Here is a 14,568-nt window from a genome sequence, read left to right as displayed (position 1 = left end):
CTTTTTCAGATTGTGTTCGAGGAGCACTTTGGTGAGAACAAGGCTGCTCCTTGTTGTGGTGCCTCGCACCAGGTAAGATTGAGAATGAGAAGATTATCTAGCTAGCTACTCGTCGGCTAGCTCTGCATGCATAGGTGTTACTGTTGGCTTCTTGATATGGGATTGTGGAAGCGGTTCCTGTCGTACATGATCTTGTGTAGTTACTTGCGCCACTTGTGCAGATCGCAGGTGGCACAAGGTGCGATCTCCAACAATCCTCCTCGACAGGAACAGTTTGTTTCTCAGCACTGTGGTTGTTCTAGCTTGACCAACTTAAGCATACCTGTGTTGCGTCCGTGTAATGTTGCAGCGAGTGGTTTGGTTAGAATGTCAGCCATCATTTCAGTCGTGGGACAGTAAGTCACTACAACATCTTTCTTGCGGATTGCATCGCGTATGAAGTGAAACTTGATGTTGATGTGTTTCATGCGGGATGTAGTCACTTCGTTTTCCATGTTCTTGATGGCTCTCTGATTGTCAGTGTGCAGTATGACGTTATCAGTCTTTGTTTGCAGGCCGACCTCGCCGAGTAATTGCCGTACCCATAAACAGTCCTGTACTGCAGTTGCTCCAGCGATATACTCGGCTTCGGCCGTCGAGAATGCTACGGTGGATTGTTTCTTGCTATACCAGGAGATTGGCATATCATTGATTGTCAGCAGGCCTCCTGAGGTGGACTTGGCCTCCTTATCCCCTGCCCAGTCTGCGTCGCTGAATATGGCAACAGCTAGGTTCCGTTGTGGAGATTGCGGTCGAAGGAAGGCGAGTCTTAAGTCTCGAGACCCTCGAAGATTTCGAAGAACGCGCTTTACAGCTGTCCATTGGGTGGAGGTTGGCGACGCAAAAAAGCGTGCTAGATAATATACGAGCATGGTAATGTCTTGACGGGTGCATGTGCTCAACCAACGTAGCGATCCAATCGTCTCCCGCATGATTCCGGTGTCAAAAAAGGGTTTGCTGTCTGCATCATGCAAGCTTCGAGTCGATTCCATTGGTGTTGCTACGGGGCGACTGTTCTCCATGCCAAGTTTTGCTAATAAGTTGTTGATATTTGAGCTTTGGTGGAGGTATATGCCGGCATCGGTTTGTTCGATGTGAATGCCGAGACATTTCTTGGCTTCACCCAGGTCTTTGATTTGGAATTGGTCGTTAAGCCTTCGCATTGTCCAGACTGCATCACTGTCGTGTTGTCCAACAACAACGACGTCGTCAACGTATAGGCCCAGCACTGTCAGTTTGCCGTCAATTCTCTGGAAGTACAGGCATGGGTCGAGCTTGCTCCGCTGATATCCCAGCTCCTGGAGGTAATTGTGTATCTCGTCGTTTCAAAGTTTGCCGCTCTGTTTTAAGCCGTAAAGACTCTTTAGCAGCAGTATGGACTTGCCTTTAGGAAGCGTTAGGCCTTCTGGTGGTCGCATGTATATCGGTCGATCCAGTGCGGCACGAATGGAGGCGTTCGGAACGTCTCCTTGTCTGATAGTCGCGTGCCACAGCGCTGCTAAAGCCACGATCATTCGTAGGCTAGCAATTTTCAGGACTGAAGCAAACGTTTCGGCGGAGTCAACACCATACTTTTGGTTGAAGCCACGTGCAACAAGTCTAGCTTTAAAGCGCTCCAGCTCGCCCATGTTGTCAAACTTCAGCTTGAACACCCACTTTGCGGTAATCAAGTTTCCATCTCGAGGGGTGTCGACAATCTCCCAGGTTGCATCAGCAGCAATCAATCGAAGCTCCTCCTGCATCGCTTTCTCCCATTCATGCCAGTGTTGGCTGTTCATAGCCTTCACTGTTGTCGGTTCTTTGATTTTGTCACTTTCGAGTATGGTGGAAAATGGACTCCTTCTTGCAAAGAAACTGTCAGCAGTGCTGTCACTGGGGTTGAAAATTCGTTGAGGTACGACTCAGGTAAGGTAAACTCGTCGTTTGGCAGCGGTCGTGCGCCTCGGTTCAGTCCAAAACCCCGCTGGATTGCACGAGTACTGAGCTGGTGGACGTCTGCTGGGGTGCTATCTTGGTGTTCATCGTCGTTGCTACTTCCAGTTGGTTCTTCGTTTTCAATTTCAGTGGCGACTTCATTTTGTTCCGCGTCGACAGCGTCCATCTTCCGCCCCACAGCTCGCGCATCCAGGCGATCAATGTTTTTAATGTTGGTGGTGGACACAATACGCTGGGTTCGCGGGATGTAGACTTTGTATGCTTTCGTTTGGGAGTCGATGTCAATCACGATGGTTTTCTCAGCACGCTTCTTCGCGGACTTCTTTGCAGAGTGAGCAACATGTTTCGTGCACTTGGTTCCAAATCTTAGTATATGCCAGACGGTCGGTACTTTGCCAGACAGAGCTTCGATGGGCGACGCATGGTCTGCGTTTGCTCGCGTCGGTAGGTAGTTGCGAATGTAGCTAACGTACAGCACAGCATCACCCCAGAACCTCTGTGGAAGTGCAGAAGCCCATAGTATTGCTCGTCCGGAGTCCATTACTGTTCTGTGAAATCGTTCAGCCTTACCGTTAGACGAAGACATACCAGGCTCTGTCGTCTGGTGGCGAATGCCACGGTTAAAAAAAAACGATTAAGACGATCACTCAGGAATCCACTTCCTCCATCAGAACGGATGACCTTCACTATGGTCTCGTACTGGCGTTCGAACCCGCTAATGAAGTCTTCGAGGTGGCGTTCTGCTTCACTTTCCTTGTGAAGCAAGTAAACTCGGTTGTAGTTTGTTGCGAGGTCAACGATTGTCAAAATACGCTTGTGACCAAGCCGGTCAGGTGTCATATCGACTTTCAAGTCCACAGACAGCGTGGCACCAGGTTCGTCGGTTGGAGCAGAGGTGAAAGTGTCTTGTTGGTTCTTCGCCCGCCGAGCTTGTTTAGCTTCTGCGCAGCTCATACAGAAATCGACCTTCCTGTTGGTTGCTACGATGCCCTCAGCAAGTTCCTTGTCGATCATACGGACAAGGTCTTGATAATTTACATGACCAAGCCGCTCGTGCCATTGTCGAAGTGTAGACGTTTTCATGGCAGCAAACGATGCTATTCCTTCTTCGATGCCAACCGACCACAGCCCATTCACTGGTGATTTCCCAACTTCAGCGATTAATTTGCCAGTTTCGCTCTTGATTCGACATTGCCGCTTGCTGAACTTGCACGTGTAGTCTCGTTGTGTGAGCTGAGCGACGGAGATCAGGTTGTGTTCAATTCCTTTTGAGTAGTACACGTTCTTCAGTAGGACGGTATGCTTCTTTCCGCCTGCCGTCATGTCGATCGCTGCACTCCCCTTTTCAGTGGCGACTTCAATGTTTCCGTTCGCAACTCGAACAGATATAGTGGCAGGCTCGATCGCGAAAAGCTGGCTGCGATCGTTACACAGGTGGTGCGTTGCCGCAGAGTCGACTGTTCAAACGCTAGTTGGTGCACCAGTACGCGACTCAGAGTCACAAGCTGCGACCCACACACGTGCTTCCTCATCAGAGTTGCTTGATGCCCCGTCGTCATTCTCCTCAGCGGCGGTAGCGTTTGGACTGCCGATGATCGCTAACGCTTTCGCTCGTTTCACCAGTGGACATGTGAAGATTTTGTGTTCAAGTTCATTACAGACATGGCAGCGTTTCTTGTCTCGGTTTCCAATAGACGCAAAAGCTTGGCCACTGCTCGATTGTTGCGGTCTCCCATCAGGCCCGTCGTCGTGGGCTCGATGGTTGTGCCAGTGTCGCTCTTCATTGCTCCGATTGCTCCGACTTTGGCCGCGTCCTGCATATGAATGTCCGTTGTGGTTCACGTTCGGGTGATTTCTACGATCGTCACGCTTGCTGCCGTAGCGCCGACCATCACCCCTTAGTTTGTATAGCAGACGCTTCATTCGGTCTGTTTCCACGACATAATCTGCAGCGTCGTCCGGTACCAATGACAAAAGAGTAGCGGCGAGCTCAGGAGAAGAGTGATTTCCGAATACTTCCATGACCATCTTAGTTTGACCGCCTTCCATTAGGCTTTCGATGAAGTTCAGGTACTCAAGGTAATCGTGCCATGAGTCACCTTCTCGCTTGTTGCATCGCGTCTTGGTGCTGAGCTCAAGATGACTTAACTTGCATCCAAATTCGGCGCGCATCGCGCGTTTCACCTCCGTATACGGCATATCGACACCATCATGGCGTCGTTGCCACTCCGAGCTCTTCTTATGGTAGTACCTGGACGCGTCTCCTTCGAGAAAGTTGACAATCACAGATGCCTTCAGCTCGTCGGTCCACGTTGAACCATACACGAGACCCTCAGTCCTGATTGCGTGTTCGAACTCGTGGATGAAATTCTCGAAGCCGGCGCCAAGGCCTGGGTAAACCTCGTTTCCCTTGAAATTCAGCAGCGGACGTCCTTAATCTTGGGTTTCTTCGGCGATGGTGGAGCTGTCTCCATGCTGGTGTCCGACATCGATGGAGCTCGCGTTGCCAGTTGCCTCTTCATTGCTGCAAGTTCGCTTTGCAGTTGCAGAATTAGCTGGAGTTGGTCGTGCTGCTCTACGGTCGCTTGGTTTAACGGTTCAAAGTGTAGGTCGTCCGGGATACCCAACGTGTTCCTGCGTGGGTCCTCGTGTGCGTCTTCAAAGACGTCTGCACCTCGTGCGTTTGCGCCTCCCCCTTGATCGTCGACGTCGCCTCGCGGATTTTCGAAGTTGTCACTGGTCGCAGTAGGTCGGCCAGTTGAGCTCATAACCTGTTCGAGGAGCACTTTGGTGAGAACAAGGTTGCTCCTTGTTGTGGTGCCTCGCACCAGGTAAGATTGAGAATGAGAAGATTATCTAGCTAGCTACTCGTCGGCTAGTTCTGCATGCATAGGTGTTACTGTTGGCTTCTTGATATGAAATTGTGGAAGCGATTTCTGTCGTACATGATCTTGTGTAGTTACTTGCGGATCGTAGGTGGCACAAGGTGCGATCTCCAACAGATTGACGGTATACCAGCTCCATGTCCGCCGCCCGCTTGAGATAACCCAGCACACGACCAATTGCAGCTTGCACCGTGCGTGTTGGCTGCTCCGTTTCTTGAGCGATGAGACGAAGTGCTGTGGCAAGATCAGGACGACTCACTATCGATGCATATATTAGCGATCCCACAACAGGCCGAAATGATTCACCAGTTATCTCCATATCATCGATCACTTGATGTTGGAAGTCGACGTTCATCGGGCTGCGAGGCTGCATTTGACCATAGCTGTTGATTACCATGCCGGCATACGTCAGCTGTGCAATTGTCAGTATGTCGCCGTTCTTGCTCCATGGCATCTCCATACCAACGAAGCTGCTAGAGGCATCACACTTGTTGATCGCGAATCGACAAGCAATATTAACTTGAAAGTCAGTCAGTTCTGTCGTCACACCACCGAAGATGAGCATGTCTTCTACATATAGGAGAGCGACCACAATACTGTTAGCGCTACGCTTAACAAGAGCGCAGGTGTCGGATTGGCACTGCACGAAACCACACTCGCACAAGAACTTGGTCACGGTCTCGTACCAAGCTTGCGACACCTGCTTAAACCCGTATAGAGATTTCGTAATCTCCATACATTGCCGTCACCATTTTCAATCGGGGGGCTTACAAAGATCTCTTCTGACAGGCTACTGTTCAAGAATGCCGTTTGCACATCAAGTTGAAGATGATCCCAGCCGAGTTGAACAGCCAAAGTCAGAATGGCTCGGATTGAGTCATGACGAACGACGGGGCTGAAGGTCTCTGTATAGTCCGCTCCATACTGCTGCGTGAATACTAACCGGGCTTTGTACTTGTCCAAGGATCCGTTTGCGAGGGTCTTACGACGAAATACCCACTTGGTTTGCACAGGACGTGCGTTCACTGGAGAAAACATTTCTTCGTAGGTGCCATTGCGTCTCAACTGTCCAGCTCTGCGTTGATAGCTTGGCGCCACCGCTCCGCATCCGGACACGACATGGCTTCATGCAGCGTGAGTGGGTCTAGGAGGTCACTCACAAATGCCATTTCCTCCGCGTTGTGCGACTCCTCAAATTCGAGTCTGCGAATCTGCGAACACTTTTATTCTTGATACGAGTGCTTCGGCAAACAGCTTGCTTCTTCATGCGGGGGTCAACGATGTGCTGCCTCTGTTCTTCTCCGGCGGCCGATTGTCACGTTCGGCAGGTTCCATTTCCACGTCTTCTTGTACTGTATCCAGCCCAACCGGCACAATCTCACTGGTTGGCTCAGGCTGTGTCGCTGCTGGTGGCTCTCCCTCTAGTGTCACTAACTTGTTTTTAGGGACTTGATACTCGAAGGAGACTGCCGTAAGTGATATGACGACCTGTCCGAGACCGCCTCGTCCACTCGGCACCCAGAAGCGATACCCACCGCTTTTCTCGTAACCAATAAAGACTCCTTTCGCCGTCTTGGCATCCAGCTTCTGCCGATGCGATTTGGGAAGCAGCACTTCAGCATCACAGCCAAATACTCGCAGCTTGCTCAGCACTGGCACACGTCCCGTCAGTGCGTCGATAGGTGTCACCCCAACTAGTACCTTAGTCGGGCAGCGATTTCGAATGTACGCTGCGGCAAAAACCGCGTCGCTCCAGAAGCGCTTTTCGATCCTAGCTACCTGAAGCATGGATCGCGTTATTTTAATGACAACACGGTGTCTCCGCTCAACTTTGCTGTTCTGCTGCGGGGTATATGGGGGGCTGAACTCTTGCACAACCAGGTTCTCGCTGCAGAACTCGGCTATTTTCTCACCAACGTACTCAGCAGCGTTGTCGCTCTTCACTACAGACACTTTTGCCTTCGGGACCGCTACCTTCAAGCTTGCAATGCACTCACGGAGTGCTCGCAGCTGCGTAGCTGAGCTTTTGTCTTTGACTGAAAAACCCGCAGCTAAGTGACTGGGCTCGATCAGCATACTTACCAAGCCGGTATAACCATCACGCGAAGTCGTTTCCATTGGCCCCACATAGTCGATTGCGATCAGGACTTGTCCGCGCTTAAGTTTTCGCGGTTTCTTCGATAAGAAAGGTAGAGTGGCTAATTTCCCAGCTGCGCAAGCCTCACAGTGACGCAGTTGCTTGTCACGCGTTGTCACACCATCGTCTTTCAGCACTTTCATCAAGTCTCGAACGTTCAAATGTCCAAGGCTGGCGCGCCAGAGGGATAAGTCGTTCAGCTGATCGCCAGACACGTATCCCGCTTCAGCATCACGGATAGTACTGGGCACCTCCACAACATACAGACCACTGCTTCGTCAAGTTGCTACCAGCTTGGCCTTGCCGCTCGTAAACACGCATTGCTCATGATCAAACGTGGCCGTAAGCCCTGCAGCTCCGACCTTGCTAAGACTGACGAGATTGCGTTGCAGCCCAGGCACAAACAGTACGTGATCCCAAGTGCACATTCCGCCAGTAGCCATTGGCAAGTGCGCTTTCCCTCGATGCGTCGCGTTAAGCTTCATCCCATTAGTCGTCGTAACGACAACGTTTGTAACTCAGACCAGACAGTAGTACACGCGCGCTCGTCATGTGACTGGATGCGCCAGAGTCGATTATCCAGTCGGCTCCCACTGAGTTCGAGACAGAGCTCACGTGAAAGACGAAACCACTCTCTGCGCCACCACTGCTTGCCTTGGCTGTTGTTCCCACCACCAGATGCACCGATGAGTCGCTTCTTGGGCTTGCATTCGCTCTTGAAGTGACCACGCTTCCCACACTTGAAGTATTTACCCTTCTTCACACCTGACTTCCCGTGCGTGGCCGCCGTAAGGGCACTACCGCCACGCACTGCTCGGGCACCACTCCGCTTCCCACACTTGAAGCATTTACTCTTCTTCACACCTGACTTCCCGTGCGTGGCCGCCGTAAAGGAACTACCGCCACGCACTGCTGGGGCACCACTCCGCTTTCCACGTTGTGTTTGAGTCGCACGGCGCCTTGCCTCGGCGGCCGCTTTAATCAGAAGCTCATCGAGCGTAGTGCATGTCTCCAGCGAGCTTATGTAGCCATTCCAGTCGGGCCCAAGGCTTTGTAGAAAATTTCTCTTCTTCTCAGAATCACTGAGGGATACCTTATATCACTCCAATTCTGCCAGCATCAAGCGGGTTTGCCTGATGTGCTCCAGCATGTCACCACCGACATCGATGTATAGAGCCACATACTCTTGCTTAAGTGATCCGACTGCCGTGTCGCACACATGGCGATACGTCTTCTGCAGTGCTTTCAGCATGGCCTGCGGATGCGGTAAGTCCGCAACCAACGCGGCTTGATCCTTAGTCAGCGCCGACAAAATGATGGTCATGGCGAGTTTCTGCTGCAACCGCAGCTGATGTAGCGGTCGCTCCCTCTGCTGTAACAGACGATCAGCTTGGCCGGTCTCCTCATTCTCGAGTTGCAGCGATGTTGGTGCCGGCTTCAACACAGCACCCCACACATCCTTCACTTTCAGATACAGCTGGAGCTGCCGCGCCCAGTATCCCGTTCCGTCAAACTTGCGGAGCTTGGTCGTGAAGGCGGTCGTGGTGTTGGCGCTGGCGCTCATAACCTTTTGGATAGATGGGAACTTGGTATGTGAGTCGAACCCGGAGAAATGAGAAGTGAGTAGAATTGAGAGTTATGCAAAAGCCGTTGAGCGGCCGCTTCCTGTAGGCAGCCCTCGAGCTTCCTGTCCAATGTCAGACCTCCGTGAGGCTGAACTACGAGTTGCACTAGACTGATGACGCAGATATCGTAGTACGTCAAGATGACGCGTATACAGCTGCACTGCATGTGCCGCACTGTGCCTACAGAGTAGCACGCTCCGACAGTATTACCGGCGGACACGCTTGTTAGTGAAGGTCTCGGCGATATGATCGTCAAGTACGCAGACGGCAGGCCGCGGCGACTACCGCGGCGCTCGGTCACCTTCTCCTACGAATTCGATGGTTTTCAGGGATCCGATGACTTCCTGATGATTGAGCTAAGCGGTTCCTTTGACTGCGTGCTCGGGATCCCGTGGCTTGCTCGTCACCAGCCTCACATTAACTGGCTAGCTCGATCTGTCCGTCCACGTGACATCGACGTGAACGCTGTGTTGGCATCCCTGAGCGGGACGCTCAACCACTGGCCGCATGTTGCAGTCATGAACCCCGACTCCATGGCTACTGCTACTTCTGAAGTGCGCGATGGCCGTTCGTGTGCAGTTTGTGAGCGCGCAACATGTGCCGGTCCTGAGGTGGAGTCTCAGAGCATATCTGACATGGTCGAGCATGCGTTCCCGTGTCGCAGTGGGCAACCGCTGACGTCGAACGACGACATAGCGGTTGAGCAAGGCCTCCTTTACGCGGTTGAACATGGGTTCCCGCGGGTGGTTGAGCGGAAACTACCACAACAAGCAGACGAGGCTGAGCATGGCCTCCCACGCGTGGTCGAACAGAGGTTCCCGCGGGTTGTCGAGCGGGAACTCCCACAACAAGAAGACGTGGTTGAGCATGGCCTCTCACGCGCGGTCGAACAGAGGTTCCCGCGGGTGGTCGAGCGGGAGCTCCCTGGCGAAGAAAATATGGTAGAGCGTGAACTCCCACTTGCGGTCGAACGTGTGCCCCCGCGTATGGTAGAGCGCGAGCTCCCTGAAGAAGGCGAAGACGCGCTTACCTCGAGCACTCAGTGCCCCACACCTACTGACGCGATCGAGCGCGGCATCTCGTTGTCAGCTGGTGGTGGCGATACTCGCCCTGTTCGACGTCGCGGTCGTCGGAATCCGCGACGTTTTCGCACAGCCTCGATGGACTCAGTCCCGTCTGGGTCCGAGCCCATCTCGGTCCTGATGAAGGACGACACACTCGGGGTTTCCCCAGTACACGATGCCGAGGTCGCCCGGCCCCCGTGCGACGCGACTGAGATCACACGATTGCCTGGTCTCTCGTGGAAGCACTTCCTCCACGACCTGAACCACGGTGAGATTGAGCAAGTTTGCATGATTGTGACGGACAGCTCCGCCACCATCGCGGCAGTCGAAACTGAATTGGCAGAATCGGCGTCCGACGATCGGGTGCGCCCACATCAAGCAGAGCTGAAGACGACCCGGCAGGCGCGATACGCCGCTCAATCATTGCCGGCACTGGAGGCCGTCGGCAATCCAGTCGGCTATCTTGTTCGTGAGTTCATTGACATCTTCTCCGACAAGGTCCCAGCTGTACTCCCTTCCGATCGTGGTGTGCGGCACGAGATCGATCTTTCGCCCGGAGCGAAGTATTGTGTGACGCGACAGTGGCCGCTTCCCCGTGACCAAGTTGAAGCGATCGACGCCTTCTTTTAGAATCACCGGCAAGCCGGCCATGTCCGTGAGAGTATGTCGCCGCACTCCAGCCCGACCTTCTGTGTGAAGAAAGCAACCGGCGGATGGCACATTGTTCACGCCTTCAACAAGCTCAACGACGCCACCATACCGGCACAGACTCCAATCCCTCGGAAAGACATGGTGCTGGACTCCATGGCAGGTAGAACCACGTACAGCGCCATTGGCTTGATGGATGGCTTCTATCAGATCTTGATGCGTGAAGGGGATGTGCCACTGACAGCCGTCAGCACGCCCAGCGGCATGCTCTGGGAATGGCTGGTCATGCCGCAGGGGCTGAAGAATGCCTCTGCCACTTTCAATCGCATGGTATCGAATTTGCTGCGACCTTTCCGAGTCTTCGCGCCTAGCTACTTTAATGACATCTTCATCCACAGTTGTGCCGACGGCGGCAAGACGGACGTTGAAGTACAATTGGGGCACCTCTGTCAGGTGTTCGTCGTGATGCGAGAAAACAAACTGTACGCCAACTTGAAGAAGTGCATCTTCTGCGCTCTCGAAATTCCCGTTCTCGGGAGCTACGTCAGTAAAGATGGCGTCCCTGCTGACCCAGTAAAGGTTGAGGCGATCTGCGTTTGGCCGACGCCACAAGACTAGAATCAACTTCGCCAGTGGCTGGGGCTTGCGAGCTATTTTCACCACTACTCGAAGAACTTTGCTGCGACGATTCGACAATTATCGCAGCTCCTAAAGGCAGACGTCATGTGGTCGTGGTGCTCCGAACACCAGGCTGCGTTCGACACGGTGACCCAGAGCTTTTCCACCGCGCCCGTCCTGATGCTACCTGACCAATCGAAGCCATATTACGTTGTCTGCGACGCGAGCGACTTTGCGATCGGCTACGCCCTGATGCAGTTCGACGACGACGGCCACGAGCGGGTCGTGAGCTACCAATCGCGCCAGCTGAAGCCGGCGGAACGCAACTACCCTGTTCGTGACAAGAAATTGTTGGCCATGCGCTACGCCTTGATCAAGTTCCGTGTCTACCTCCTCGGTGAGCAGACCTTTGCACTCTACACGGATCACGCGTCGCTACGGACAGCGATGAAGACTCCTCACTTGTCCCAGCGCATGGCGCGATGGCTCTCGCTGTTCTCCGAGTACAATGTTGCTGTTCACTACAGGCCTGGTAAAACCAACATCCTCGCCGACGCTCTGTCACGCCGGCCAGACTACGTGCAGTCGGATCGCCACGCAGTTGGCGACGAGGATGACGACGGGTGTACAGTGTGCACAACTGAGGAGCAGATCGCACTCGCAGTTACCGCTACCAGCCCTCTCCGCGACTTGATCGCATCCGCGTACGAGTCGGACGCTGCGTGTGTCGAAATTATCAAGTACTTAAAGGACCCGTCCACCGCGGCACGGCGTCAGTTATCCCCACGCGGCCGAGCCCGTATCGACCGCTATGCACTCGAAGGGAATCTTCTAACATTTTGTGTTGACCGCTCGGACCCTCCACGCATCGTCGCCCCGCTGGACGATGACCTCCGCGCTCGCCTGATTCACGAGATCCAGGATACTCCCAATGGCGGTCACCTCGGTCGCGAGAAGACGTTCGCGTCGTTGTCTCGCGACTACTACTGGCCGCACATGTACAAGTGGGTGCGGAAGTGGGTCCTCTCCTGTGAGACGTGTCAACGGGTGAGGCATTCAGCGGCGAAGCAGGCGCCACTTCATCCTCTTCTGGTCGCAGATGCACTGTGGTCCTCGGTGAGCATGGAATTTATTTTTGGCATGCCTCGGGATGGCCAAGGCCATACTGGTATTCTCGTCTTGGTCGATCGGTTTAGCAAGATGGTTCACCTCGCTCCTGTACCTACTTCCATCACCGCTCAGCGACCGGCGGCGATCTTCGTTGATACCGTCTATCGGCACCATGGTCTTACATCCTCGATCGTATCTGACCGAGATCCTCGCTTCACTGTCTCTTTCTGAAGAGAACTATTTCAATCAGTGGGGACGCGGCTGTTGATGTCCACCGCGTCACGCCAGGAAACTGACGGCCAAACGGAGCGCGCCAACCGCGTTGTCGAGAACGTGCTGCAGAGTTTTGCGACGTCTTTTAAGTCGTGGAGCTCATTCCTTCCCATGGTCGAGTTTGCGATCAACAATGCTGAGCACGCGTCGACGGGTCTCATACCGTTTTATATCAACTTCGGACGACATCCTCGCGTTCCAGCGCTCCTTGATGTTGAGTACTCTTCTGCTTCTAGTGCCGCTGACCAAGCCGCCTTGGTGTCTACTACCCGCGGTGGAGTGGCTCCGAGCTCTATCAGCGCCCGACACGAGGGCGCTGCCTCTGACGCGATCGCGCTCTTAAACGGCGTTGCCACGCGACGCGGCGCCGCTGAAGCCGCGTCTGGGACGCGCACACGCGCCGCTACAAGGGCGGCGGGACCGGTATCACAAAGTATCGCCGACTGGACTTCAAGGACACTGATCTCTCCGGCGCAGCGCCGTCGGGGTGTCGAGTATCGCGATGTCCCGGACACGGCAGCCCTCGCCGCGCTTCCTCCGGCTAAGTTCGCCCCTCTTCCGCATCGCAGCCTCGATACACTGCGGCTGTTCGTGCCTTCCTTCATCAGCGCGAGTGTGAGACTCGCTACGTTCGGGGCTCCGTCGCAGCGGGGGTTGACCGTCAAATGGAATACGCAGACCGGCGTGGGCACCGGACCATGGAAACGTTCGCTGTTGACGACCGTGTGTTGTTGTCTACAAAGAGGATTCACCAGTCCGCTGTGACTAATTTGGTTGCGAACAAGCTCGCCCCGAGACTTATTGGACCATCACAGTAACGAATGTATTAGGGGATGCTTACACGCTCCTACTTCCTACCGCACTACGCCTCCATCCTACCTTCTACGTCGGACGACTCCGACGTTATCACCCACCCGCCATCCCTAGCGCCTATAGTAACCCCGCACCTCCGTCTCCCACCGATCATGAAGCTCCCGCTTAAGATGCGGAGGCTCCCCCAGCTCCCGGCGCAACTCCGCCATCTCGCGTTCCAGACGGCTCAGCCGCTCCACCGCGCGCTGCCGGCTCCGAGCGGTTCCAGCGTGATGGTCCAGCACCCCTCGTTGATAGTGCTGGCCACGTCCGTCATATCGTGGAGGCGATCTTGGGGCACGACAATCACCGTGCCACTCCCAACCGTACGCGTACGGGTCGTGGGTCTCACACCCGCGCTCGCGCCGTTCCCATTCCTCCGCACCGCCAGTACCTCGTGCGTTGGCTTGGCCCAATGCCCGATAGCTGGGAGCCTTGAGTGGTGCTTCTCAAGGATATTCCGGACTGCGTGGCGGCGTACGAGGCAACCGCTCCAACGGCGGCAGGTCTTCCGGGTGGCGCGACCGCCTGCCACGCCTAACATCGCTCAGGGCCCTACAGTATTGCCCAACAAGCTCTCGCTCCGCCTCAGAGACTGGATACGCTGCGACTTCCTGCTCCCACGCACCCTGACTGGGTCTCGGGCGACCATTCTCCGTACACCAGGTGCACCCACTGGCGTAATGCACATAACAGCAGTCGCGGTCGGCATCATACGCCACGTTGTAAATCTGCCTTGTCAGTGCGCTCACCGAGCGCTCTTCATGGTCCGCTTCGCGTCTTTCGAGGGAGGGGATGAATCTGACGGCGCCTTATATGTTCCAGCTGTTCACGAAAGACGTCCACGCGTTGTCCAGCGAATTCGGTGTCACATTTCGTGTCACCGCGACTGGCTTGCTACGCGTCCGTCGGTGTCTGTGAACAAGCTCCGCATCTCATCGTCGCTCAGCGGCTCGCGCAAGCCGCTGTAGTCGTACACGGCCCATCTTCCCAGCTCCTCCGTGTACGTGTCGAAGTCCCCTGCTGCTGGTACGGGTCTGTCCCTCGCGCCCGCTTACCCACCAGCGTCTGCCATTGATCCAGAAATCCAGTCCTGTTGTTCTCCAGCTCAACTTGCTGAGTGACCGCAACCGTAGCGGCCACGTGCGTATTTTCGAATCTTAGTAGGGGGTGGTGTGACGGGGCTCTGTAACACGGTTGGTATCGTGGGTGCACGAGCTACCGAGGAAAGAAAACGCGGCACAGGCAAAAATGGTGGAAAGCGAAAAGGGCACAGGACCCAAATCACTGGGCCGTACACCTCCATTGGATTAGTGTACCCGAATGACTCACCTCATCTCGAAGAGGATCTTCGAAAGCGATACCGGCAGTGGCTGAAGGAG

The 14,568-nt window shown here is 54.5% G+C and overlaps 1 protein-coding gene across 1 annotated transcript; it reads left to right on the top strand.

The window, feature by feature from the left end:
• Positions 1-13,419: 13,419 nt before the first annotated feature.
• Positions 13,420-14,157, top strand: PITG_22966 (uncharacterized protein; the record flags this gene model as incomplete). The annotated part of the gene is made up of 1 exon (XM_002900364.1): positions 13,420-14,157. The coding sequence occupies one exon, from the start codon at positions 13,420-13,422 to the stop codon at positions 14,155-14,157; it is 738 nt and encodes a 245-aa protein (XP_002900410.1).
• Between the last annotated feature and the right edge of the window lie 411 nt (positions 14,158-14,568).

Source organism: Phytophthora infestans, genomic scaffold (assembly GCF_000142945.1).
Source record: "Phytophthora infestans T30-4 supercont1.26 genomic scaffold, whole genome shotgun sequence".
Taxonomy (NCBI): Eukaryota; Oomycota; class Peronosporomycetes; order Peronosporales; family Peronosporaceae; genus Phytophthora; species Phytophthora infestans.
This window is presented reverse-complemented; position numbering and strand designations above follow the sequence as displayed.